Source organism: Typha latifolia, chromosome 10, assembly GCF_019914945.1.
Source record: "Typha latifolia isolate L0001 chromosome 10, TyphaL0001v2, whole genome shotgun sequence".
Taxonomy (NCBI): Eukaryota; Viridiplantae; Streptophyta; class Magnoliopsida; order Poales; family Typhaceae; genus Typha; species Typha latifolia.
The window spans coordinates 1863449-1887691 of NC_133095.1; the positions used below are offsets into that span (position 1 = coordinate 1863449).

Consider the following 24243-nt stretch of genomic DNA (forward strand, 5'->3'; position numbering starts at 1 on the left):
AATTTTGTTTTCTAGGATTATGGTGGACGCAAGAACTTAAAAGTAAGAAAGGAAAGAATACATATGCACTTCAGCAAATGGATGAATTGGTTAAAAGTTAGACAGAGTGGGAGTACGAGGATGATGGGATGGATCCACATATTCCGAGATCTCCCACTGGATACATTTACACTTCCAACTCAACTCAAGTAGACACTGAGCGTTCACCGCCACATGATGTCACTGCCACCACAAATTACCTTGAAAGGTTTCACCAGTCAAAGCATACGTAATGTATTCTTAAGTTATATTTTTGCCATTAAAGTACGACCAGGTGTCGAATACACTGTTTGAAGAATAAAAGTGCACTTGTGCTTTTATAATCTCCACTATCCACTCCAAGGGAATGAAAGTGTAATGTAGCATTAAATTATTTATCACAAGAATCCACCGACGATCGATCGATGCATAAACTATCGGTATTGACATCTGATTAGCGAACTTATTTGAACTTAATTATTTAAAAAATTTCAAAACAGAGAGTCCAGATAGAAACGGTCATCAGGTCAATGTATATATAAAGATATACAAATATGAACAAAAGGAAGAGGAATCAATTAATTACTTTGGCTTTGATCTTCCTCTTTCACCTTTTTTGTAATAATGACGCAGGACGCGAGGGCAATTGAACTATATTTTGCATTTAACACTCTATCTTTATATATAATTATAATTTACACTCAATACTTTTAATATTTATAAATCGTATTTGTTAATTAAATTTAATAATTATAAACTAAAGATATTACTAAAATATCCTGATGGAATCTAAACTTTACTTCACGCCGAGAAGATATATAATTAACATATTAGACATTCTGATAGACAATATGTTAATTTTAACTGAATATTTCTTTCTATTATGACGTCTATATAGATGGTGTTACAGGTTGTAAAATATAACTATGTATAAAGTGAAGGTGTTAAATGCATATATTTTTTTTACCAAACTACCTGGAGTTAAAAAGGCATAAGATGCGGCACACTAGGAAAAGAAAAAGAAAAAGAAAAAGAAAAAAGAGAGAGAGGTTTTCTGGTTTCCCCCGACACAAGAAATTCTCACTGTCCAGGTGGAGAAAATCAACTCATAAATACAGAGTGCCAAGTCGAAGAAATCAAAAACTAATCCTGCGTCTCTCTCTCTCCCCCTCCACAAGAAAGGATGAGCGAACCAATTATGGCTGAACAACAAATGAAGGACGTCGGACAAAAGAACAACTCATCTCCCTCACAAGGACAAGAAATGAAGAGTGAACCATTAGAGGAAAAGAGGAAGGAATTGTTCAAATTAGCCATGCGGGATGAATGGGAAGAAGTCATCAAAATCTACAAGACGTACCCTGAAGTGCAAGACCAGAGGTTGACACGTGCCAAGGGCACAACGCTGCACGTGGCGATATCGGCGGACAAGGAGGATGTGGCGTTGGGGCTGCTGGCTGTAGTGTCGAAAGATAATGTGAAGAAGATCTTGGAGACGAAGAACGACACCCAATCGACGCCGCTGCACGTGGCAGCATCGCACGGCATGCACCGGGCATGCTGGAACATGGCGAAGTGTTGCCCGGAGTTAGTGATGACAGAGCGGAACAGACACGGGGAGACGCCGCTCTTCACGGCCGTGCGGCACGGGAAGGAGGATGCGTTCTTTGCGCTCGAGAGGTGGGTGCAAGTTGTGAATAAGAACGTGAGGAGGGATGTCACACATTGTAGGAGGACGAAGGATGGCAATAACATCCTCCACTTTGCCATTCTAGGAGAATACTTCGGTACCGTCTAAATTTTTTCAAATAACACCCTCCAATTTATATCATTTTCTGATTAACACCTTGATTTTATATGTAGGCTTGGCTATTGAGATCAGTGAGTTGTATCCCGAGTTGGTTAATTACGTGAACTACAATGGAGAGTCACCCCTTCACTATCTGGCCAAGAAGCCTTCATGTTTTAAAAGTGGAACTCGCTTTGGCTTATATGACCAACTCATCTACTCTTGTAATTAAATCTTAATAAATTATATATATATATATATGCATAACTATATCTTTTTATATCTATTACTATTAATTAACTATCTTTCTTATTGTGCAGGTATCTTTATTGGCCAATATGAGAGAAAATTTGTCAAATATATAAATCAGAAAAGTCATCAACCAGAAAAACCCAAATCAGACAATCAATTGTTGCCGGAAACATTCAATACGTTCTCCCAATTCTCTATTTTGCTAAAGACTTTCCTTCAAATAGGTACTTAGCATTCCATATATTTACTTTGCTAGATTTAACGACGTGATATGTTTTCCAGCACATTACTATGTTATTTGCAAAGTAGAGTCTCATATGATCTTAAGATTCAAACTCTAATTCAATTGCAGCTACCAAAATGCGTGAATGGATTCACATTCCTAAATGGATCCCAAAGAGATGTTGTAAGGATGACAAAAAAAAAATCCAGCTAGTATATTATTTTTGAAATAAATTATTTGCTGTGAAAAATCTTTTAGGCTTTTTTTTATAAAAATTTTTGTCACTCCTTTTCTTTTTTATTTCAGCAAAAACACTTATAGATAAATCAACTTGTACTCCTCACGGAGGTGATCCAGAATCCTCTCAAGATAATTCAGAATCCTCTCAAGGTAATTTAGATATAATATATTGTTAATTTTATATTAAGCTTTAAGTCTCTTAATTGGTATTCAAGATAGTAGTTGCTGCACACAATTCCTATTGAAAGTTTAAGAGTTCTATATATATAAATTCAAGTGAAGTATTAGCTTGACATGCCGAAGAAAGGAGCTTATTTCTATATTTTCTCTCTCTAATATTGTAGCAAGTAAATAATTACACATAATATTAGCTCAAGCTAATCACTCTTTCATATTTTAATTGTCTACTTGAAATGAAAAAAAAAAAAGGTAAAGAAAAATGCGAAATTGAGGAGAATATTGAGCTCCCTCTCGGAAAGTGTCCAGAAATCTATGCCGTGGGTGTTGCCTTCTTCAAGCATGTGATGAAGGTCATCTTGGTCATCATGGAAATAGGTAAGTAAATAATTTACAAAGAGAAAATTTGTTGATTATAAAAATCATAGAAGTGATGAATTAAGAAGTACACAAATCAGATAATCAATTGATGCAGAAACGTTCAATACGTTCTCCCAAGTCTTTACTTTGCTAAAGCTTTTGCTTCAAGTAGGTAATTAGAATTCTATATTTACTTTGCTAAATACTTAACAATGTGATATATTTTTCAGCATATTACTATGTTATTTGCAGTAACCAGAATGTCTGAGTGGATCCGCATTCCTAAATGGAACCGAAGAAGATGTGAAAAGAGTGACGAAGAAAATTCAACTGGTATATTATTTTTGAAATAAATTGTTTGCTGTGAAAAATTTTGTAGGCTTTTTTGTTGTCACCCGCTTGTTTTTTTTCAGCAAAAGCACCTATAGATAAATTAACTTGTACTCCTCACGAAGATGATCAAGAATTTTATCAAGGTAATTTAGATATAATATATTATTAATTTTATATTAAGTTTTTTTGTCTTTTAATTGATATCCAAACTAGTAGTTGCTATACATAATCCCCATTAAAAACAATTAAGAGTTCTATATATAAAAATTCGAGTGAAGTATTAGTTTGACGTGCTAAAGAAAGTAGCTTACTCCTATCTTTTCTCTCTCTAATGTTTTAGCAAGTAAAAATTACACATACTATTAGCTCACGCTGATCACTCTTTCATGTTTTAATTGTCTACTTGAAATAAAAAATTGTTAAAGAAAATAGCAAAACTGAGGAGGATACTGAGCTCCGTTTTCGAAAATTTTCAGAAATCTATGACGTGGGTGTTGCCATCTTCAAGGTGGTGATGAAGGTCATCTTGTTCATCATGGGAATAGGTAAGTAGATAATTTAAAAGGAGTTAATTCCAATGCACATTTCTCCCATACATTTATATATTCAGATCATGTTAGTAATGAAGCAATATACTGTAGTAATAACTAATCCATTGCTCTAAAAACTTAAAACCGCGGTTTTAGAGAATAGCTAAAAAATTACAATATCTCTGTACAGTGAAGGTAACGATGCATGACGTGTACATAATAAGATTTAATTAATAATTAATTAACTATTTAACATTAAAAAGAAAACTAATTTGAGTTTCGGAACAAAATGAGTCAATATCTAACAAATATTTGTCTCTAATTTTGTTTTCTAGGATTATGGCGGACGCAAGAACTTGAAAGGAAGAAGCGAATGAATACATATGCACTTCAGCTAATGAATGAATTGATTAATAATTGCAGAGCCTGGGAATACGAGAAAGAGATAGAGAGATCTTCCGATGCAGATAAACTTCCAGATGCACCACCTCCAGTAGATAACGAGTATTCAGCGACACAGGATGTCACTGCCACCACGAAAGGTATCACCGCAATACCTTGAAATTATCGGACTAATATGAAAATAGAAAATATTGTCCATGGAGTCAAAGCATACTTAATGGATTCCCAAGTTATATTTTTTGCTATTAAAGTACGACCAAGTGTCAAAGACATTGTTTGAAGAATAAAAGTGCAGTACTTGTCTTTTTATGATCTCCACCAACCCCTCCAAAGGAATGAAAGTGTAATTTAGCATTAATTTATTTATCACAAGAATACACTATCTGTATTGACATCTGCTTAGCGAACTTATTTGAACTTAATTATTTAAAATATTTGAAAACAGATGGAAAGGGCAAGGGGGAGGACGGTCATCAGGTCAATGTGTTTATAAAGATATACAAATATGAACAAAAGGAAGACAAATCAACCGAAGCAATGAAAGGTAAATAACTAATATTTTCTCTTACATAAAAAGTATATTACATCATCTTAGTTCTTAGGCTATTTTAATTAAACATCACTCTTTTTCATGTGTAATACTTGATTGACATGACAGCCACACCGGTGTTAGTAGCGGCGAGAAATGGAATAACGGAGATGGTGGAGAAAATTCTTGACACTTTTCCGGTGGCAGTCCTGGATGTTGACGAGAATGAGAAGAATATTGTGTTGCTTGCGGCAGAATATCGGCAAATTCACATATATAAACTTATGCTTAATAGAGATACAATGAAAGATACTGTATTTAGACAGATAGATAAGGATGGAAATAATGCTCTATATCTCACTGCTAAGCTAAACCAAATAATTTCTTGGCGTGTCCCCGGGGAAGCTCTCCAGATGCAATTTGAGATTAAATGGTACAAGGTATATGCTACCCCTCACTCTCTCTCTTTGTGACACTCACCAAGATAACTCACTTTTTTTTTCTTTTCGTTGCAATTTAAACCTATTCTTCTTTACTCTACATATTTGTAATTTACAAATTGACTCCAACATTAATTTCCTAGCTATGTCACCAACTAAGTCTCGTGTACGATTCTGCAGTACGTGATGAAATCCTTGAGACATGAATTCTTCAACATTCAAAACTATAAGGGTCAGACAGCGCAAGAAGTCTTCACCATGGAGCACAAGGATCTCGTGAAAGAAGCCAGCCTGTGGATGTTCAACACATCACAGTCATGCTCGCTCATAGCCGCACTAATCGTTGGCGTTGCCTTCACCTCTGCCACCAACGTTCCCGGCGGCACTGACCAGAACTCTGGCCTCCCCATCCTGTCCGGGGTGGTCCCTTTCCAAATTTTTGTCATCTCCTCCCTCGTTGCTCTCTGCTTCTCGGTGGCCTCCCTCTTCATGTTCCTCACCATCCTCACGTCTCGTAATTACAAACAAGAAGACTTCGAGAGGAGCCTCCCATTAAAATTAATATTTGGATTCACATCTCTCTTCATCGCCATCGTTGCCATGCTCATCTCGTTTTGCGCTGGGAATTTCTTAGAGGTGAAGAAGGAGCTCAAGTATATGGCATTTGCAATGTACGCAATCATATTTTTTCCAGTGTCCTTTTCTATAGTTGCACAATTCCCCCTCTATATCAAATTCCTTGAGGCTACTATATCTTCTGGTATAGAGGACTGAAGGATATAGATATTTTGATGAACACACAGTGTATGTGTGCATATGCTTATCTTTGGTGTGGTTATTATAAGTGTCTTTGTTTGAATAAATTACTTGGGATTTTTATGAAATGTTCCACTCGAAGTCATGTATGTGCTGGATTTCCTATAGACACGTTTGGCCCCCCGTTGCCGCAGACAACAGTGATCATTGACATCACCTCCATCTCCTCCCCTATCATGTCTACATGACATGAGGGGAAGAGAGGAACGATGGTGCGTGGGTTACATTGGCCTTGGCCTTATAGCAACTCAGCCTTGATTTGGGCCTTTGCCCATCCCGGTTTCCTTTGTTTTGGAGATGGCTTGTGCTATAGGCAGCCTAGCCAAGTTGGGCTGTAGCCCAATCTAAGTTGTTTGTGGGTTGGCTATAAGCAGCCTAGCCCAAGTTAGATTTGAGTTAGGTCATAACCCAACCCAGTTGCTTGTAAGATGGGCTGCAGACAGCCCAACGCTAGTTGAGCTTAAGCCTTGTGCCCGACCCAGTGGGACAGTTTTGGTAGGCTTTAATTTGATTGCAACTCAGACTATTGTTTGGACTGTGAGCATATTTTAGTCATCTTGATTGCAACGCAACCAAGGTTTGGTTGGTGTCTACTTTACCTTACTTTTATTTTATTTTATTTTATTTTAGTCATTTTGTTTAGTCGTGATTATATTAGATTTGGGCATTAAATATTAGTTATCGGATATATTCACCCGGATAACTTTTAAATTACCTAGTGGCTCTTGGTGAGTATATGATATGATATTATTTTGTATTATTTTGAACATGCTATAAATATATCCTGTTGTATGTTTCATTTCATTACTTTTAAGTAGCAAAGATGCATACTTGTTAAGCATTTGTTCACCACTTTTATTGGAATGGTTTTAAATTTGTAGGCAACTTTGATGTTGTGGTGGAGCTGACGAGAATTAGTTGTATTTCAGTTATTAAATTTATCATATAAAATTAAAATGAGATGAGTTGTAGCCTCCATACTAATATTATTATCGATTAGTGATATGGATATGTAATTTGAGACCTGTAGTAGTTTGTAATATTTTGAGCTTCTTATTTTTTGATTGAGTTATTTATAGAAAAATTAAATTTTATTTTATCTAATCATGCGGGTTCTATCTCATTAAAAGTGTTTGTATTCAATGACGTTTGTTTTGTAAAAGACTTTAGAGATAATAATATTATTTTAGAGAATGTAACGACAATTATAATATTTTAAGAAAATTCAGTGGCAATTATGTAAAATTTAAAAATATAGTAATAAATGTTAGAATAGCTAAATTGGATATTGTCTAATATAGACCCCTTAATTATGTAAAGCCTTCGAAAATAGGAGGTCTCCGACAGTCTTTTGGCTATCCCATCCTCTTCGGCGAGGTCACCTTCCGAGTCATCGCCTTCTCTACCCTCGCTACCCTCTACTTCTCGGGGACCTCCCTAATCAAGTTCCTCGTATCGCAGTTCTCGCGTTCCGCTACCAAGAAGAAGACTTTGAGAAGAACCTCCCTGAGAAAGGACTTAACCATGCATCCAGTTTAATTTTTTTATGGGTCAGTGAGATCTTAACCTAAAACCTAAGCCACAAGTTATACTGTTTTCTCTCATTGATAAATGTGCTCTCTTTTTCTTCTTTCTTAAAAGAGTTACGCTAATACGAATAACTTTTTTGGTTGAATGCCTGTAAAGCTTCACGACAGTAATATTAGTACACCAAGCATGAAGAATTACTTACTTTGGCTTTGGTAATCCTCTTTCACCTTTAGTAATAGGCAAATAATTCAATAATAACTGTTAGTTTCTCTCTCCTAATTGTACCGTTGAGACTAAATAATACTATATAAAATTAATCGAAAGTATCAATTATATGAACCGAAAGTACCATAGATTTTCTAAATTATAAAGATAAATTAGTCATATTTTATTTCTCTATCCTAACTATATATTTTTTAATAAAAAAATAAAAATAAAAATAAATTCGTAAAAGTTGGTCCCGTATAGAAATCATTGCTTTGCATTTAACACCCTATCTTTATATATAAGTATGATTTTACACCCAATATTTTTAATATTTATAAATCGTATTTTTTAATTAAATTTAACAACTATAAACTAAAGATATTACTAAAATATCGTGATGGAATCTAAACTTTACTTCACGCCAAGAATCTCAGTTAATTTAAACAATAGAGGAGAAAAGATGGTTCCGAAGAAGGTTCAAACTAATAGTGTGAGGTAGAAGAAGATATATAATTAACATATTGGACATTCTGGTAGACAATACGTTGATTTTAACTGAATATTTCTTTCTGTTAGGCCATCTATATAGATGGTGTTACAGGTTGTAAAATATAACTATGTATAAAGTGAAGGTGTTAAATGCTTTTCTTTTTCTCCAAATGCCTAGAAGCTACGCATGTTTACCAAACTACCTGGAGTTAAAAAGGCATAAGATGCAGCACACTGGAAAAAGAAAAAGAAAAAGAAAAAAGAGAGAGAGGTTTTCTGGTTTCCTCTGACGCAAGAAATCTCATTGTCCGGTAGAGAAAATCGACTCATAAATACAGACTGCCAAGTTGAAGAAATCAAAAACTAACCACCATCTCTCTCCCTCCCTCTCTTATTACTACAAGAAAGGATGAGCGAATCAAATACGGCTGAACTCTCTCCCTCATCAAAACAACAAATGAAGGACGTCGAACAAACGAACAACCAATCTCCCTCACGAGGACAAGAAACGAAGAGTGACCCATTAGAGGAAACGAGGAAAAAATTGTTCAAATTAGCCATGCAGGGCAAATGGGAAGAAGTCATCAAAATCTACAAGGCGGACCCTGAAGTGCAAGGCGAGAGGTTGACACGTGCCAAGGGCACGACGTTGCACGTGGCAATATCGGCCGGCAAGGAGGATGTGGCGATGCGGCTGCTGGATGCGGTGCAGAAGGAAAATGTGGAGAAGATCTTGAAGACGAAGAACGATACCGAATCGACGCCGATGCACGTGGCCGCGTCGCACGGCATGCACCGGGCATGCTGGAAAATGGCGAAATGCTGCCCGAAGCTAGTGACAACAGAGCGGAATAGACATGGGGAGACGCCGCTCTTCACGGCAGTGCGGCACGGGAAGAAGGAAGCGTTCTTTGCGCTCGAGTGGTCGGTGCAAGATGTGAATCCGCTAACCAAGGACGTGAGGAGGGACGTCACACATTGTAGGAGGGAGAAGGATGGCAATAACATACTCCACTTTGCTATCCTAGGAGAATACTTCGGTACCGTCTCAAAAAATTTTAAATAACACCCTCCAATTTATATCATTTTCTGATTAAGACCTTGATTTTATATGCAGGCTTGGCTAATGAGATTATTGGGGTGTATCCCGAGTTGGTTAATTACGTGAACACAGTAGGAGAATCACCTCTTCACTATCTGGCCAAGAAGCCTTTGTGTTTTAAAAGTGGAACTCGCTTTGGCTTATATGACCAACTCATTTACTCTTGTAATTAAGTCTTAATAATATATATATATATATATATGCGTAACTATATCTTTTTATATTTATTAATATTAATTAACTTTCTTTCTTATTGCGCAGGTATCTTTATTGGCCAACATGAGAGAAAATTTTTAGAATATAAAAATCAAAAAAATTATCAACAAAAAGAATCCAAATTAGACAAACAATTGTTGCCGGAAACGTTCAATACGTTCTCCCATGTCTTTACTTTGCTAAAGCCTTTGCTTCAAATAGGTAATTAGAATTCCATATTTACTTACGCAAAGACTTAACAACGTAATATGTTTTCCAGCACATTACTATGTTATTTGCAAAGTAGTCTCATATGATCTTAAGATCCAAACTCTAATTCAATTGCAGCTACCAAAATGCCCGGATGGATTCGCATCCCTGAATGGATCCAAAGAAGATGTGGAAAGGGTGACGAAGAAAATCTAGCTGGTATATTATTTTTTGAAATAAATTGTTTGCTGTGAAAAATCTTTTAAACTTTTTTTATTTTTATTTTTTTTGTCACTCATTTTCTTTTTTATTTCAGCAAAAGCACCTATAAATAAATCAGCTTGTACTCCTCACGGAGGTGATCCAAAATCCTCTCAAGTTAATTTAGATATAATATATTGTTAATTTTATATTAAGCTTTTATTATCTTAATTGATATCCAAGCTAGTAGTTGCTACACATAATCCTCATTGAAAGGTTAAGAGTTCTATATATATAAATTCGAGTAAAGTATTAGCTTATCGTGCTGAAGAAAGGAGCTTATTCCTGAATTTTCTCTCTCTAATCTTTTAGCAAGTAAATAAGTACACATACTATCTCGCGCTGATCACTCTTTCATGTTTTAATTGTCTACTTGAAATGAAAAAATGTTAAAGAAAATAGCGAAACTGTGGAGGATATTGAGCTCCCTTTCCGAAAGTTTCCAGAAATCTATGACGTGGGTGTTGCCTTGTTCATGGCGGTGATGAAGGTCATCTTGGTCATCATGGGAATAGGTAAGTAGATAATTTACAAAGAGTTAATTCGAATGCACATTTCTCCCATGCCTTTATATATTCAGATCATGTTACTAATGAAGCAATATACTGTGGTAATAACTAATCCATTGCTCTAAAAATTTAAAACCGCGGTTTTAGAGAATAGCTAAAAAATTACAATATCTCTGTACAGTGAAGGTAACGATGCATGACTTGTACATAATAAGATTTAATTAATAATTAATTAAATATTTAACATTAAAAAAAAAACTAATTTGAGTTTCGGAACAAAATGAGTCAATATCTTGAAACAAACATTTGTCTCTAATTCTATTTTCTAGGATTATGGCGGACGCATGCACTTGAAAGGATGAAACGAAAGAATATATATGCACTTCAGCTAATGAATGAATTGGTTGACAATTGCAAAGACTGGGAGTACGAGAAAGATGGTAAGAATCCACATCTTCCGAGATCATTCGACGCACTTCCAGATACACCACCTCAAGAAGATAACGAGCATTCACCGACAAAAGATGTCACCGCCACCACAAAAGGTATCACCACATTACCTTGAAATTAAAAAATAGAAAACATTATCCATGGAGTCAAAGCATACTTAATGTATTCCCAAGTTATATTTTTGCCATTAAAGTACGACCAAGTGTTAAATACACTGTTTGAAGAATAAAAGTGCAGTACTTGTCTTTTTATAATCTCCACCACCACCTCCAAAGGAATGAAAGTGTAATTTAGCATTAATTTATTTATCACAAGAAACCACCGATTATTTATCGATCGATGCATAAACTATTTGTATTAACATCTGTTTAGCGAACTTATTTGAACTTAATTATTTAAAAATTTTGAAAACAGAGAGTTCGGTTGGAAAGAACAAGGGGGAGGACGGTCATCAGGTCAATGTATATGTAAAGATATGCAAAGATGAACAAAAGGGAGAGGAATCAACAAAACCAGTGAAAGGTAAATAATTAATATTTTCTGTTACATAAAACAATATATATTGTATCATCTTAGTTCTTAAACTATTTTAATTAAATCTCACTATTTTTCGTGTGTGACATGATAGCCACACCGGTGTTAGTAGCGGCGAAAAATGGAATAACGGAGGTTGTGAAGAAAATTCTTAAAACTTTTCCGGTGGCAATCTTAGATGTTGACGAAAATGATAAGAATATTGTGTTGCTAGCGGTAGAATATCGGCAAAGTCACGTATATGAACTTATGCTCAAGATAGAAACAATGAAAGATAGTGTATTTGGAAAGATAGATAAGGATGGAAATAGTGCTCTACATCTCGCCGCTATGCTTAGCCAAAAGCTTCCTTGGAGTATCCCTGGAGTAGCTCTCCAGATGCAATGGGAGATTAAATGGTACAAGGTACGTAGTATCTTTCTCTTATTCATAAATTTTCTTATATTTTTAATTCAAAATAAAACATTGACAACTATAAGGGATAATTATAGTAAACTATTGCTTATTTTTACTAAGACACTCTCTTAACTATGAAAAACCTTCAAAATAGTATTTTATTAATTATATGTTCGAATTTTCTATTAAAAATATAATTAAGAGACCCTGTCACATGATCAATTTTAGATAATGTAGAGATTATTTTACTTTTATTCAAAAAAAAATAAGGATAAGATAACCAATGAGAGGTATTAGATAACTGAAAACACCGAACTGAAAGAAAAAATATGTATAAAAATTAAAATATTTATATAAAAATAAGGAATAGTAATGGGTCCAGGTATAATTAACCATAAATTAATATAGAGTTCGATATATAAATAGGAATATAAGGAGGAAATTTGAAAATATTAACATTAGAAAGCAAACCGTAATAACCATATATTTAATGATCTTGAATGAAAAATATGAAATTTTACAACCACAGTACGTGATGCAAACTGTGGGAAGCGTAATATCCCACACCTACAACGACAAGGGCCAAACGGCGCAAGAGCTCTTCATAGATAATCACAAGGATCTCATCAAGGATGCCGGCGACTGGCTGGTCAAAACGTCGGAGTCATGCTCCGTCGTCGCCGCTCTGATCGCCGGCGTTGCCTTCGCCTCCGCTGCCACTGTCCCCGGTGGTCTAAATCAGTCCTCCGGCGAACCGATCCTATCTGGCGATACCACCTTCCAAGTCTTTGCCTTCTCCTCCCTCGTGGCCCTCTGCTTCTCCGTGACCTCCCTCATCATGTTCCTCACCATCCTCACGTCACGCTACCAAGAAGAAGACTTCAACAAGAGCCTCCCTACGAAACTGCTAGTTGGGCTCACGTCACTCTTCACCTCCATTGCTGCCATGCTCGTCTCCTTTTGCGCTGGGGACTTCTTCGTGGTGCAGAAGCAGCTCAAGTTCGCGGCGTTCCCAATCTATGCAGTGATGTTATTGCCGGTGTCATTCTTTGCGATTGCGCAGTTGCCGCTCTATGTCGATCTCATTAAGGCTATCGTCGCCATTGTGCCGGAGAGGACTCAAAAGATGCAGACATTTTGACGAGCATTTGGTGGGCGACGAGTTTGTGCCTTCGTTAATTTGGTGTGCTTTTAATTATTTTCTTGGACATAATTAAGTTCTCCGAATAACTAACTACGTGGGTCTTTTTCTGATAAGGTTTGTTTGCCAAATGTGCCAGGATATGTAAGATGTGATTAAGTTGTATTAATAATATTACTGTACCTGATTACTGATTATGTGTTAAATTAATTCCATATGACAAAAGTTTTAAGAGTTCAAGCGCTCCTTTCTACCGTAGAGTTAATTATTTATCAATTGATTTGATGAACATCTAACGGTAAGATCTTCAAGAATATAATAAAAATAAAAAATATTAATAGTAGGTAATTATTATTTTTTATATATATAATTTTGTATATTATTTTTTAACAATTATATTATCTTAATATTTTATCCAGTAAAAGATATATATATTGTTAACTGAGAGTAACGTATATATATCAAAATAAGTGTATTGATGTCTTTTATGATTCAAAATTTAATTTAATTTTATCTTTTTGATTATTTTTTATTATTTACATATATCTCTCATTAGTTTAAGATTGATTTAAATTAAATTTTAACAGATAGAGCTAGTTAATCATATTTAAATTGAAATTTATTTCTAAAGAATCAAATTTAAATTATTTAATATTAAATAATATCTTCTATAATTAAGGCATAATTATATTTAACAGAGAAATCTTAATAGAAGAAAAGAAGGTGTAATTGGGAAGTTAAACACACCTAATTAAATCTTCTTCACTAATATGTTCTTTTTCTTACGTAACTTAATTTTGGAATCTGTACCGGATATTAAAACTGGTTATTATATTCATTGAATTAAGATTATAATTTTTAAAAAATATTAAAGTATTTGCCTAAGAGTTCTAACTCTAACATTAAGCGTTTAAAAGATGGGAGAGACTAGTATTAATAGAGTTTGACATAACTCTTCAAATAAATTTCAGCCCTGAATTTAAATTATTAGGTGCAACATGCGAGTTAAAGACTACACATAAACCGTTTCATTTTTTTTTTTAAATCTCTGTTTAACATATGAAACTAAACACGTAAAACGTGAGATACTCAAAAGAAACTATATTATATTTACCGTTATAATCTGTATTATGTAAAAAAAAAAAATGAACACATCAACAATATAATTCAACACATTCCAAGACAGCTTAAATATTTTTTAAGTTGTATTAGTACTATATGTGGTGGGTGAGAAATTATAGAAGGTGATAATTATTTAGCTGCTTTTCTGGCTATCATGATATAGACGTGCCAAGCCAAAAGAAAAAAGTATAAATGCCTAGGTCTACACATATTGAGAATTATTGTGGAACATTGGGTTGATTTAGTTTTAGCCAAATACAACACCCTCTACTTATGGAGAAACTCTTGGCTCCTTAATTGTACTTGGCATTGGCACATTATATTTGATTCTGTCATTCGCTTCTATATATGGGGTCTCCTCAAGCTCGTCAAAAATGCCAAAGGGTCCAACCTCTGTTTTGATCCATGTTTAAGCCCTCAAACTTTGGACCATTGGCCTATTTTCGTCAATTTGGGCCTTATGATTCATGCCCATAAGGTCTCGAACTTGATTAGAGTGGGGTTCTGGGCGGTGCATAATTTTTTTAAGCCCACCCTCTATGAGTTTGTTTTTGGCTCATCGTTCCCTATTCGAGAGGCTAAGGATCGTTGGGTTTGGTCTCCCAGTTCTAAGGGCAAAGTCTCTAGCAACTTTGTGTACACCACCCTTCGATCCTAATTCTTTTTGGGTTGGTTTGAAGGACATGTGGTCTAATCCTGTGCCTCCTAAGATCAAGGTGTTTCTCTGAAAAATGTGCTAGGATAAACCACCTACTAATGACGATATATTTCTCGTGCTTGAATACTAACTAGCCTTCCCTTTGCCCTAATTCTCGCCTTGATTTTGGTTCCACTTCTCACTTGTTCTACTATTGCAAATTTGACGCCTCCTTTATTGATTTTGAGGATCCGAAGGGATTGAGTTTGTTGCACGATTGTCTAATGGGGCACCACTCTTTGCAGGAAATCAATGTGTCAAGTCTGAATCAACTCTTGCTGCTAAAAGAATATACTGTCACCAGCATCTGTGTAGAGCCAGACTCCCTGTTGCTCACGAACATTTTGAATGGTGTTCATCATAGATCATTGTTGGTCCATCGAGTCTGATGTGAAGGACATAAAATTTCTTATCTCATAATTTTTAAATTGTAAAGCACTTAATTTGGTTTTTTGGAAAGCTAACCAACCCGTTGATTGGCTCCCCAAAAATTGTTGTTCTAATTGGAGATATAAATATTAAAATTTCTTGAGATCGAGTGAGATGATAAAAAAGGACTTAACCATGCATCCACTTCAACTTTCTTATGGGTTAGTGAAATGTTAACCTAAACCTAATTTCTTTCCCAAATAAAGTTAAAAAGTAGATAATACACTATAATAAGGGGTTTGTCCTTGTTGCGAATATAGATCTGTAAAATGTTTGTAAAGCTTTAAATTACGCATATTAGTACTTAAAGCATGAAGAATTAGTTCCTTAATTTGGCTTTGGGCTTCCTCTTTTTCTTTGGATTTGCCTTTGTGATCTTGGTGCCTCTTCCATGCAACTTAGAAGTTAACTACTAGTTTCTCACGTATACAAAATTGAGAAATTCGCATTCCATCTTTACTGGTATTTGTGGTTTACGCCTGCATTATGAATATTAATAAATCGCATGCTACTTTTTCCAAAATATTTGCAACACACTCTATTGTTAGAATTACTGACTGAACTTAACAAGACTCCTAAGTTAAAGTTAACTAAACTAGCTAGCTAGGACACAATTAAAATACCTTGATCATGCTAACAATCTTATCTCTAATAAGGAGAAAATAGGACTGAGAAGAAGATTTAGATGATTGGAGGGAGATTCAAACTAATAATGAGACATAGATGTTGAGAGTGAGCCTTTTGCTTTCGTTCCGAGCGTGTTCTAAGTCTTCCCTCTCCTGCACGTTAGATTTGTATAAGAAGAAAATAAGGGCATATAACATAAGCATTTTAGAAGACAATATGCTAACTTTGATAGAATATTTCTTCTGTTATGTGGTCTATATATATAGACACACACGCGTTGTTAGCAGTGTTAATCTCATCTAAGGGTGTATTACATAAATATTATGTGACACACAAAGTATAATTTATAAATACTAAAATAGACGGTGTAAACAGAAAATACATGTAAATGTAGGGTGTTTAATGCATTTTTACCTAAATTTTTTTATAGGAGAGCTATGCGTACCTCATGCGATACTTCGCACGTCGTCCAACGTGTAATCAATGGTAGGGATGTTAAAAGACATAAAAGATGTGGCACGTCCGTACAAGAAAATGGCAGAAAGAAAAAGAAGGATGAACGAAAAAGGAAAAGGATGAACAAACTCATGAGCAAAGGGATAAAAATTTCACACTGATCGAGTATATATATATATATATATATACGCACTGCCACGAGACCAAACTAATTAATCCATCTCGGTTATTACTACGAGAAATTAAAGGATGGTGGAAGCAAGTAGGAACGACCCATCGTCGTCCTCCTCCTCAGGAGTAGTAGAAGAAGCGAAGGACTCCTCTCTCTCGGGAGAAGAGCAACCAACGAAGAGTGAAATAGAGCAAACGAGGCAGGCATTGTTTAAATTAGCGATGCAGGGCAAATGGAAGGAAGTCGTCCAACTCTACAAGAAGAAACCTTGGGTGCAAGGCGAAAAGCTGACACGTGCAGAGGACACGACTCTACACGTGGCCATCTCGGCCGGCGATGAGAAAACGGTGCTGGAGCTACTGAATGTGGTGGACCAACAGGGCGTGAAGTTGATCCTGGAGGTGAAGAACGACAGCGGCTCGACGCCGCTACACCTGGCAGCGGCGTTCGGCATGGACATAGCCTGCTGGAAGATGGCGCGGCGCCACCCGGAGTTGGTGATGACGGCGCGGAACAAGTACGGGGAGACGCCGATCTTCACGGCAGTGCGACACGGGAAGAAGACGGCCTTCTTCGCACTCGAGTATTCAATGGAGGTGGGCAACTACGAGGCGAGGGATGTCACGCATTGTAGGAGAGAGAAGGATGGCAATACCATCCTCCACCATGCTATCTTCGGAGAATACTTTGGTACGTCTGCTCTCCTGCATATTAATTTTTAAAATAGTTATCTAATATATTATTACCCATAGCTCATTACAAGGTAAAATATCTTTGTGGGCAGAATTGGCTTATGAGATCATTGCTTTGTACCCTAAATTGGTTGATTATGTGAACATAAGAGGCGAGTCACCTCTTCACTATCTAGCCAACAAACCTTTATGTTTCAAAAGTGAAATTCGCTTTAGCTTTTTTGACCAAGTGATTTACTCTTGTAAGTCTCTCTAGCTTGTAATCAATTAGTTAAGTAACTACATTTTATATCTACTCTCTTATAAGTATTTGATTAATTCGTTCTATTGTGCAGGTATCATTGTTGAGCCACTTAAGAGGAAATTTCCTGATTATAAAAATTACAAAAGTGATACGACACAAGAAACCACATCATACAATCCAATGTTGCCCGAAACATTTGATACGTTCTCCCACATGTTTACTTTGCTAAAGCCTTTGCGTGTTGTTGGTAATTAGCATTAATTCCATATTTAGTACTGTTATATTAAATCGCACGAATGCCTAAAAATATATGTTTCATAGAACACTAATATGCTATTTGCAAGGAAAAAAGATATGCAAGTTTTATAGTAGAGTTTCATATGCATTAATTAGTGCTCAATTTTAATAAGTCCATTAGTTGGATCTTAAGATCCAATTGTTAATCAATTGCAGCTACCAGGAGTTTTAATCGCATTGCTAAGTGGATCCACCGGATCCGAGGGGTTTCTGATGATAAACATGCAGGTGATGCAGAAGATCCAGGTGGTATGTTATTTGAAATAAAATGTTGTTTGCTGTGGAAAATCTTATGTTTGCTTTCTTTTAACTCACTCTTCTCTTTTTATTTCAGAGAAATTAGTACCTACAAATAATTTATCTTCTATTCCCGTCGCAGGTCATCAAGTATCCTCTCAAGATAATTGTTTAAATTTTATATTGAGCTTATAGCCTCTTAACTGGTTTCCTAGTCGTTGATGCACACAATCCCCACTGAAAGGTTAACAATCACAAGGAATTATATAAATTTGAATGAAGTATAAGCTTGATGTGCTCAAGAAGGCCGATCTAGCTTATATATAGCTTATTCCTATCTTTCTCCTATCTTTTAGCAACTAAATAATATTAGGTTCATACTGATCACTCTTTCATGAAGTTTTTTGTTTTCTACTTGAAATGAAGATGTCAAGAAAGAACAAGAAACTATCGAGGATGAGAAGCAAGATCGAAAATTTCCGCAAATCTATGATGTGGGTTTTGCGTTATTCAAGGTGGTGATGAAGTTCCTATTGATCGTCTTGGGAATAGGTAAGTCGATAATCTCCGCGAGTTAATTCCAATGTCCCCAGCTCAAGTGATCTTAGCCCGAAAGTAATTAAACTCAGCTCAGCCAATCGAGTTCGAGGGTTAAACCCTAATATTATTATTATTATTATTTTTTTTTTTTTATTTCTAGCTAATTTTATTTGCTAGGGTTGTGGAGGACGCAAACACTTGAGAGGAAGAAGCGAAAGAACAAATATGCATGTCATCTAATGGATAAACTGCTTGAAAGTTGCAAAGAATGGGAATACGAGAAAGAAAAAGGTGGGATGAAACCTCATGGTACGACTTCTGCCACTGATCCACCTGGAGATGAACCATCTCAAGAGCTAGAGTCGACACAGTCACCATCACACGGCGACTCCTTGAGCACGAGCAAAAATGGTATCTGTTTTGAGTTCCTCATTTGGCTTAACTTATATGAATTTAATCACTAAAAAACAATTCAAATTAATTGGACGGAAAAGAAGTAAAAAATATTTGTCTCTATGACATTGTTTTCTAGGGATATCGAGGACGGAAGCACTTGACAAGGAGGAGCAGCGAAAGAATGAGCGTGCATGTCAGCTAATGGATGGATTGATTAAACTCTGTAAAGAATGGGAGAATGAGAAAGAGAAAGAGAAAGGTGAAATTAATCCTCATGACCCCTCCAGCAAAATTGGTATCGCCGCGTTACGTTTAAATTTTTCCTTAAATTATAGGGTTAATTACACCATAAACTATGGCCCATTTTAACACACCAAATTGTCTATTTTTTTATATGATATTTTGATATCCTTAACTATCTAATACCCCTCACACCTCTAACTGGCATAAAATAAAATTAATTAAAGGAAAGTAAAAGTGCAATGGTTGTCAAAGTGTCTACAAATTGATTAGTTGATTATCTAGAGATTTTACATAGCTGAGAATAATCAAAATACTATAAAAATAAATAAATGAGGGGTTTATATGAAAATAAATAATAGTTTGGGGAGTATATATAGAAGAGTGATTTACCGATGCTTTTGTTCTTCAAGGTGTAATATAATATTGGATTATAGTATAAGAGGTGAAGCTATAATCCAACCTAAAATTATTTATCATAAGAATCCAGCTACGCCTAGACTATCTATATTGATCGACTTCTGCTTAGCTTAATTATTTGATTTTTATCGTTAAGATAATTTTAAAACAGAGAGTTCGGATGGAAAGATGAAAGGAGAGAACGATCATGGTGGCATAGACAAGGATGATCAAAACCAAAAGGCATCAAAACAACCAGACAAAGGTATTTTAATTAAGAAAACTAACTTTAATCACTTCCAATTATATTAAACAAAAATATTTACTCTCAAAAAATTTAAGAGCTCTTTTTAGAACAGTATAATTGTCGCTCAAATCTTTTGAGCTATGGTTAATAGTTTTAAGAAATACCCAGAGAATTAAATTTAAATAAGAAAAAAATATTATTCTTCATTGAAGTTTCGTTTGTAACATTATCAGTAATATTTTCTCTGACATGAGAAAACACGTATATGATACAAGGTAAAATTAGATAGTTCTTAGATTATTTTAAACAATTTCTATGAAGGCGAATTGGTAGTTTTTAATCCATGTTTAGTTTTAATCACAATTAGTATACTTTAACAAATGGATGGCATTTTTAAAGATCCCAATGACTTCTGCCGTACTACTGTATTTGAAATATTTCTCAATGGCAATTATTTAAAAAAAAACCCAAGTACTTTTAATTATTATTAAGAAAGTACGTTTAAATAATACGTTAAATTTTATTGATAGATTATTTTCACTTCCACTCTTTTTCTCAATGTATAACTATTCACTCACATATTATACTCAGACACGATAGCGACACCGGTGTTGGTGGCGACAAAAAATGGAATAACAGAGATGGTGAAAAAAATTCTTGACACCTTTCCAGTAGCAGTCTTGGATGTTGATAAGGATGAGAAGAATATAGTGTTGCTTGCAGTAGAATTTCGACAAAGCCACGTATATGAATATATGCTTAAGAGGAAGACAATGAGGGATAGTGTATTCGGAAAGGTAGATAAGAATGGAAATAGTGCTCTACATCTCGCTGCTAGGTTCAATGAAAGACTTCCATGGAATATCCCTGGTGCAGTTCTCCAGATGCAATGGGAGATTAAATGGTACAAGGTACATGCATGGTGTTCCCTCTCTCTCTCTCTCTCTCTTGTTCATTTTAGTTTACATTTTATTTTATTTTCACTATATCTAGTTCGATTGTTTTTCTTTTTTTTTATTAAATTAAGGGATAATTATCTTTGGACCCACTAGATTATTATTTATTTGAGTTAAATATATTTTATCTTCCTTTACTTATACCCAAAAATTAATTTACTCTATGTACTTCAAAATGTTCTAAATCAATTCTTATACTTATGACTAAAGTGAGATTATTAATTTTTATGCTAAATTTAACTAAGTACCACAGCTATTTTAGTAATTTAATGCATTATATTAAAATCTACATTTCTTCTCTCATATACATAATAGGGGCATTTTAGTTATTTTGATATTATTCGGTTAAGTTTAACGAAAAAAACTAATAGTTTCACTTTAATCATAAGTATATGGACTAGTTTGAGATTTTTAAAGTATAGGAGGCAAAGTAATTTTAGGCATAAGTACCGATAACATTTAATCCGATTTACTTTTACATGAATTCTTCCTAGCTCTTAGCTCTATAAAGTAAAATGCCTTTGATTTATTACATGACTATGGTATGATTAATATTAAGCTCTATTGCTAGAGATTATTTTATTTTTATTTGGAGTAGAAAAAGATATAGAAGTTGAGAATAAGATAATTATTTAATTAGGAGTCTAGGGTAACTTAACCTAAATATATGGGTGCTTAGGGGTGTCTTATGAATATTTTGTGGGTTAAATTAAAAAGTATTAACACTAGAGCGTAGACTTTAATGAACATATATAGTACGATGTGAAATTAAAAAAAAATATGATACTTTAAAACCGCAGTACGTTATGGAATCCTTGGACATCGAATTATTCGCCACCTACAACAACGACGGTCAGACGGCACAGGAGCTCTTCACGGAGACGCACAAGGCCCTCGTCAAGGATGCCGGTGAGTGGCTGCTCAAGACGTCGGAGTCGTGCTCCTTTGTCGCCGCTCTGATCGCCGGTGTCGCCTTCGCCTCCGCCGCCACCGTCCCCGGCGGTCTCGACCCGTCCTCCGGCGATCCCATCCTCTCCGGCCATATCTCGTTCCAAGTGTTCGCCTTTTCCTCCCTCGTGGCCCTCTGCTTCTCCGTGACCTCCCTCATCATGTTCCTCACCATCCTCACGTCTCGCTACCAAGAAAAAGACTTTGGCAAGAGCCTCCCTGCACAGCTGATATTTGGGCTCACGTCTCTCTTCACCTCCATCGCCGCCATGCTCGTCTCCTTCAGCGCAGGGGACTTCTTCATTGTGGAAAAGAAGCTCAAGTACGCGGCATTCGCAATCTACGGAGTGATGTTCTTGCCCGTGTCCTTCTTTGCAATTGCCAAGTTCCCGCTCTACGTCGACCTCATTAGGGCTACCGCTGCCATCGTGCCGGAGAGAACTCAAAAGATGGAGATATTTTGACGAACACATGGTGGCCCAGCGGCATGTTTGTGCACTTTTGATTAATTTCGTAGACGTAATTTAATTCTCAGAATAAAGTAATTGCATGGGTCTTTTTATCAAATAATCAACTGTTTGCCAAATGTTCTAAGATATGTATGATGTGATTAAATTGTTTGAATAATATTATTGTGCATGAGAATGTGTTCAATTAAAAATGGGTAAATTAAAATCTCGCCCCGGTTGTTTGGCCTAAAATCAACCAACCCATAAAATTTTATTTATATTACTTTTTATTGTTGTGATTTAGATTAATATTAAATTATTAATTTTTCATTTAAGTTTAACATAGAAAATATAAAAAAAAATTAAGGAGAGAACTTTTCTACCATAATAAATATTGGAAATTTTTAGAGTCGTATCCTTCAAATTGTTTTATAATTCACATCCCGTTTATTAAAAAAAATTTACTTAAGTTAACTTGGATGGCATTAGCAAAAGAATATTTTATTATAATATACTTAATAATTAATAAAAATTTAACTTACCCCAATCTATTTTATTCTCTCCTTTACTCTTATCTTCTCCATCATCCTCCTCCTAATTATGCACAAGTGGAATGTTTCAAAATGAGTCAGATCAAGATACTCGGCACAATCCATCTTCTCCGCCAAACTCTAGAATAGAGCAAAAATAGATAGAAGAGGAGGAGGAGGGGCAAGACGAGAGAATGCGGTGGGGTAGTGGTAACTGTGGGAGTACGTAGTTAGGAAAAGATGGTAGAGGGATAAAGAGGAGGGGAAGATTAGTGAGGATATTTTAGTTATTTAATTAATATTAATTAGTCAAAATAATGTTACGATGTTAAATAAAAATTATAGGTAAAAAGATGATAAGTTGAGTTATAAAATCTTTAGAGATAGTATGAATTATAAAATAGATAAAATATACATTGTAATTTATAAAATTTTCAAAATACTAAAATATTATATTCGTTCTTCTTTAATTAAATTTACTTATCATAACACATTTTAAAATTTTAATACAAGTGCATTTTTAATCTCTAATATCTTATTGTACCTAAAATTACACGCATCAAATCTCAATTATTAATAACTGACCATCCTAATGTAGCCTTCTTTAAATATATGATCATAGAATGAAAATTTTTAATTATCTTAAAAGTATTTACTCAAACAATGAAACTATTACTTTTAGAGAGATATTGTGATAATTTATATTTTTTTCCTATTAAGGTTCGAATAAAAAAAATTTAATAGTATTATATTAGTCTAAACCATAAGTTGGCAAAATACTGCAAACCAAAGTTTATGAGATAGTTTAATTTTAAGCATAACCACGGGTTAATTTAATATTTATCCTAATTAATTCTTCACGATGGGAGTGAAAAGTCTTAGGAATTTTTTTAAATAAACCCTATACTTTTATTAGTTTTTAATTAGCATTTATTTTTTAGTATTCTAAAAGTCGGCTCTTTTTTCCTATAAATTTCATATAACACCACATCATTACTTTCACTAACAATTATTAACCTAGTATATGGTTACGTAACTCTGCTGATTAAATTAAGCTTGAATCATATCCCATTTTAATCCATTCCACTAAATTTAAAATCCTTTTTCTTAGATCTAACCACCGTGTCATATTCGAACAAAAGATAATTTGGGTATTTAAACAACTATCTTTAATTATTTAAACGTTCTAGAGAGATCGAGTGAGATGATCAAAAGGACTTAACCATGCATCCACTTTGATTTTCGTATGGGAATCTTAACCTAAACGTAAACCACAAGTAACATAGTTTTCTTTTGTCTCATTTATGCTCTCTCTCTCTCTCTCTCTTTCCTAAAGAAAGTTAAAATAGGGAATATAATTTATTTGTTCGTCCTTGTCGCCTTTCATTCCGTAGAATGTTTGTAAACCTTCACATCCCGTACGTGAGAATTA

At 34.8% G+C, this 24243-nt stretch overlaps 3 protein-coding genes across 12 annotated transcripts; all 3 read left to right on the forward strand.

Annotated features, from left to right (window-relative positions):
- Window positions 1–1156: 1156 nt before the first annotated feature.
- LOC140796722 (uncharacterized) lies at window positions 1157–6103 on the forward strand. Of its 2 annotated transcripts, XM_073149801.1 has the most exons (13): window positions 1157–1805; window positions 1882–2031; window positions 2128–2283; window positions 2412–2465; window positions 2589–2672; window positions 2952–3077; window positions 3312–3392; window positions 3473–3535; window positions 3869–3937; window positions 4258–4464; window positions 4770–4868; window positions 4983–5293; window positions 5474–6103. In XM_073149801.1, the coding sequence occupies exons 1-13, from the start codon at window positions 1202–1204 to the stop codon at window positions 6065–6067; spliced, it is 2598 nt and encodes an 865-aa protein (XP_073005902.1). In that variant the 5' UTR covers window positions 1157–1201; the 3' UTR covers window positions 6068–6103. The 2 variants fall into 2 exon arrangements, with proteins under 2 accessions (XP_073005902.1, XP_073005903.1); XM_073149802.1 differs by lacking the exon at window positions 2952–3077 and having other exon boundaries at window positions 1158–1805.
- A 2535-nt stretch (window positions 6104–8638) lies between these two features.
- On the forward strand, window positions 8639–13331 carry LOC140796582 (uncharacterized). The gene is made up of 9 exons (XM_073149641.1): window positions 8639–9375; window positions 9453–9602; window positions 9699–9854; window positions 9981–10061; window positions 10499–10618; window positions 10942–11157; window positions 11477–11584; window positions 11691–12001; window positions 12522–13331. The coding sequence occupies exons 1-9, from the start codon at window positions 8745–8747 to the stop codon at window positions 13131–13133; spliced, it is 2385 nt and encodes a 794-aa protein (XP_073005742.1). The 5' UTR covers window positions 8639–8744; the 3' UTR covers window positions 13134–13331.
- A 3335-nt stretch (window positions 13332–16666) lies between these two features.
- Window positions 16667–22493, forward strand: LOC140796263 (uncharacterized). Of its 9 annotated transcripts, XM_073149205.1 has the most exons (11): window positions 16671–17326; window positions 17421–17570; window positions 17664–17819; window positions 18026–18115; window positions 18204–18248; window positions 18533–18658; window positions 18824–19057; window positions 19179–19301; window positions 19854–19946; window positions 20520–20839; window positions 21685–22493. In XM_073149205.1, the coding sequence occupies exons 1-11, from the start codon at window positions 16714–16716 to the stop codon at window positions 22294–22296; spliced, it is 2562 nt and encodes an 853-aa protein (XP_073005306.1). In that variant the 5' UTR covers window positions 16671–16713; the 3' UTR covers window positions 22297–22493. The 9 variants fall into 9 exon arrangements, with proteins under 9 accessions (XP_073005314.1, XP_073005306.1, XP_073005307.1 ...); XM_073149206.1 differs by lacking the exon at window positions 18204–18248 and having other exon boundaries at window positions 18026–18118; window positions 19839–19946; XM_073149207.1 differs by lacking the exon at window positions 18204–18248 and having other exon boundaries at window positions 19839–19946.
- The last annotated feature ends 1750 nt before the right edge of the window (window positions 22494–24243 follow it).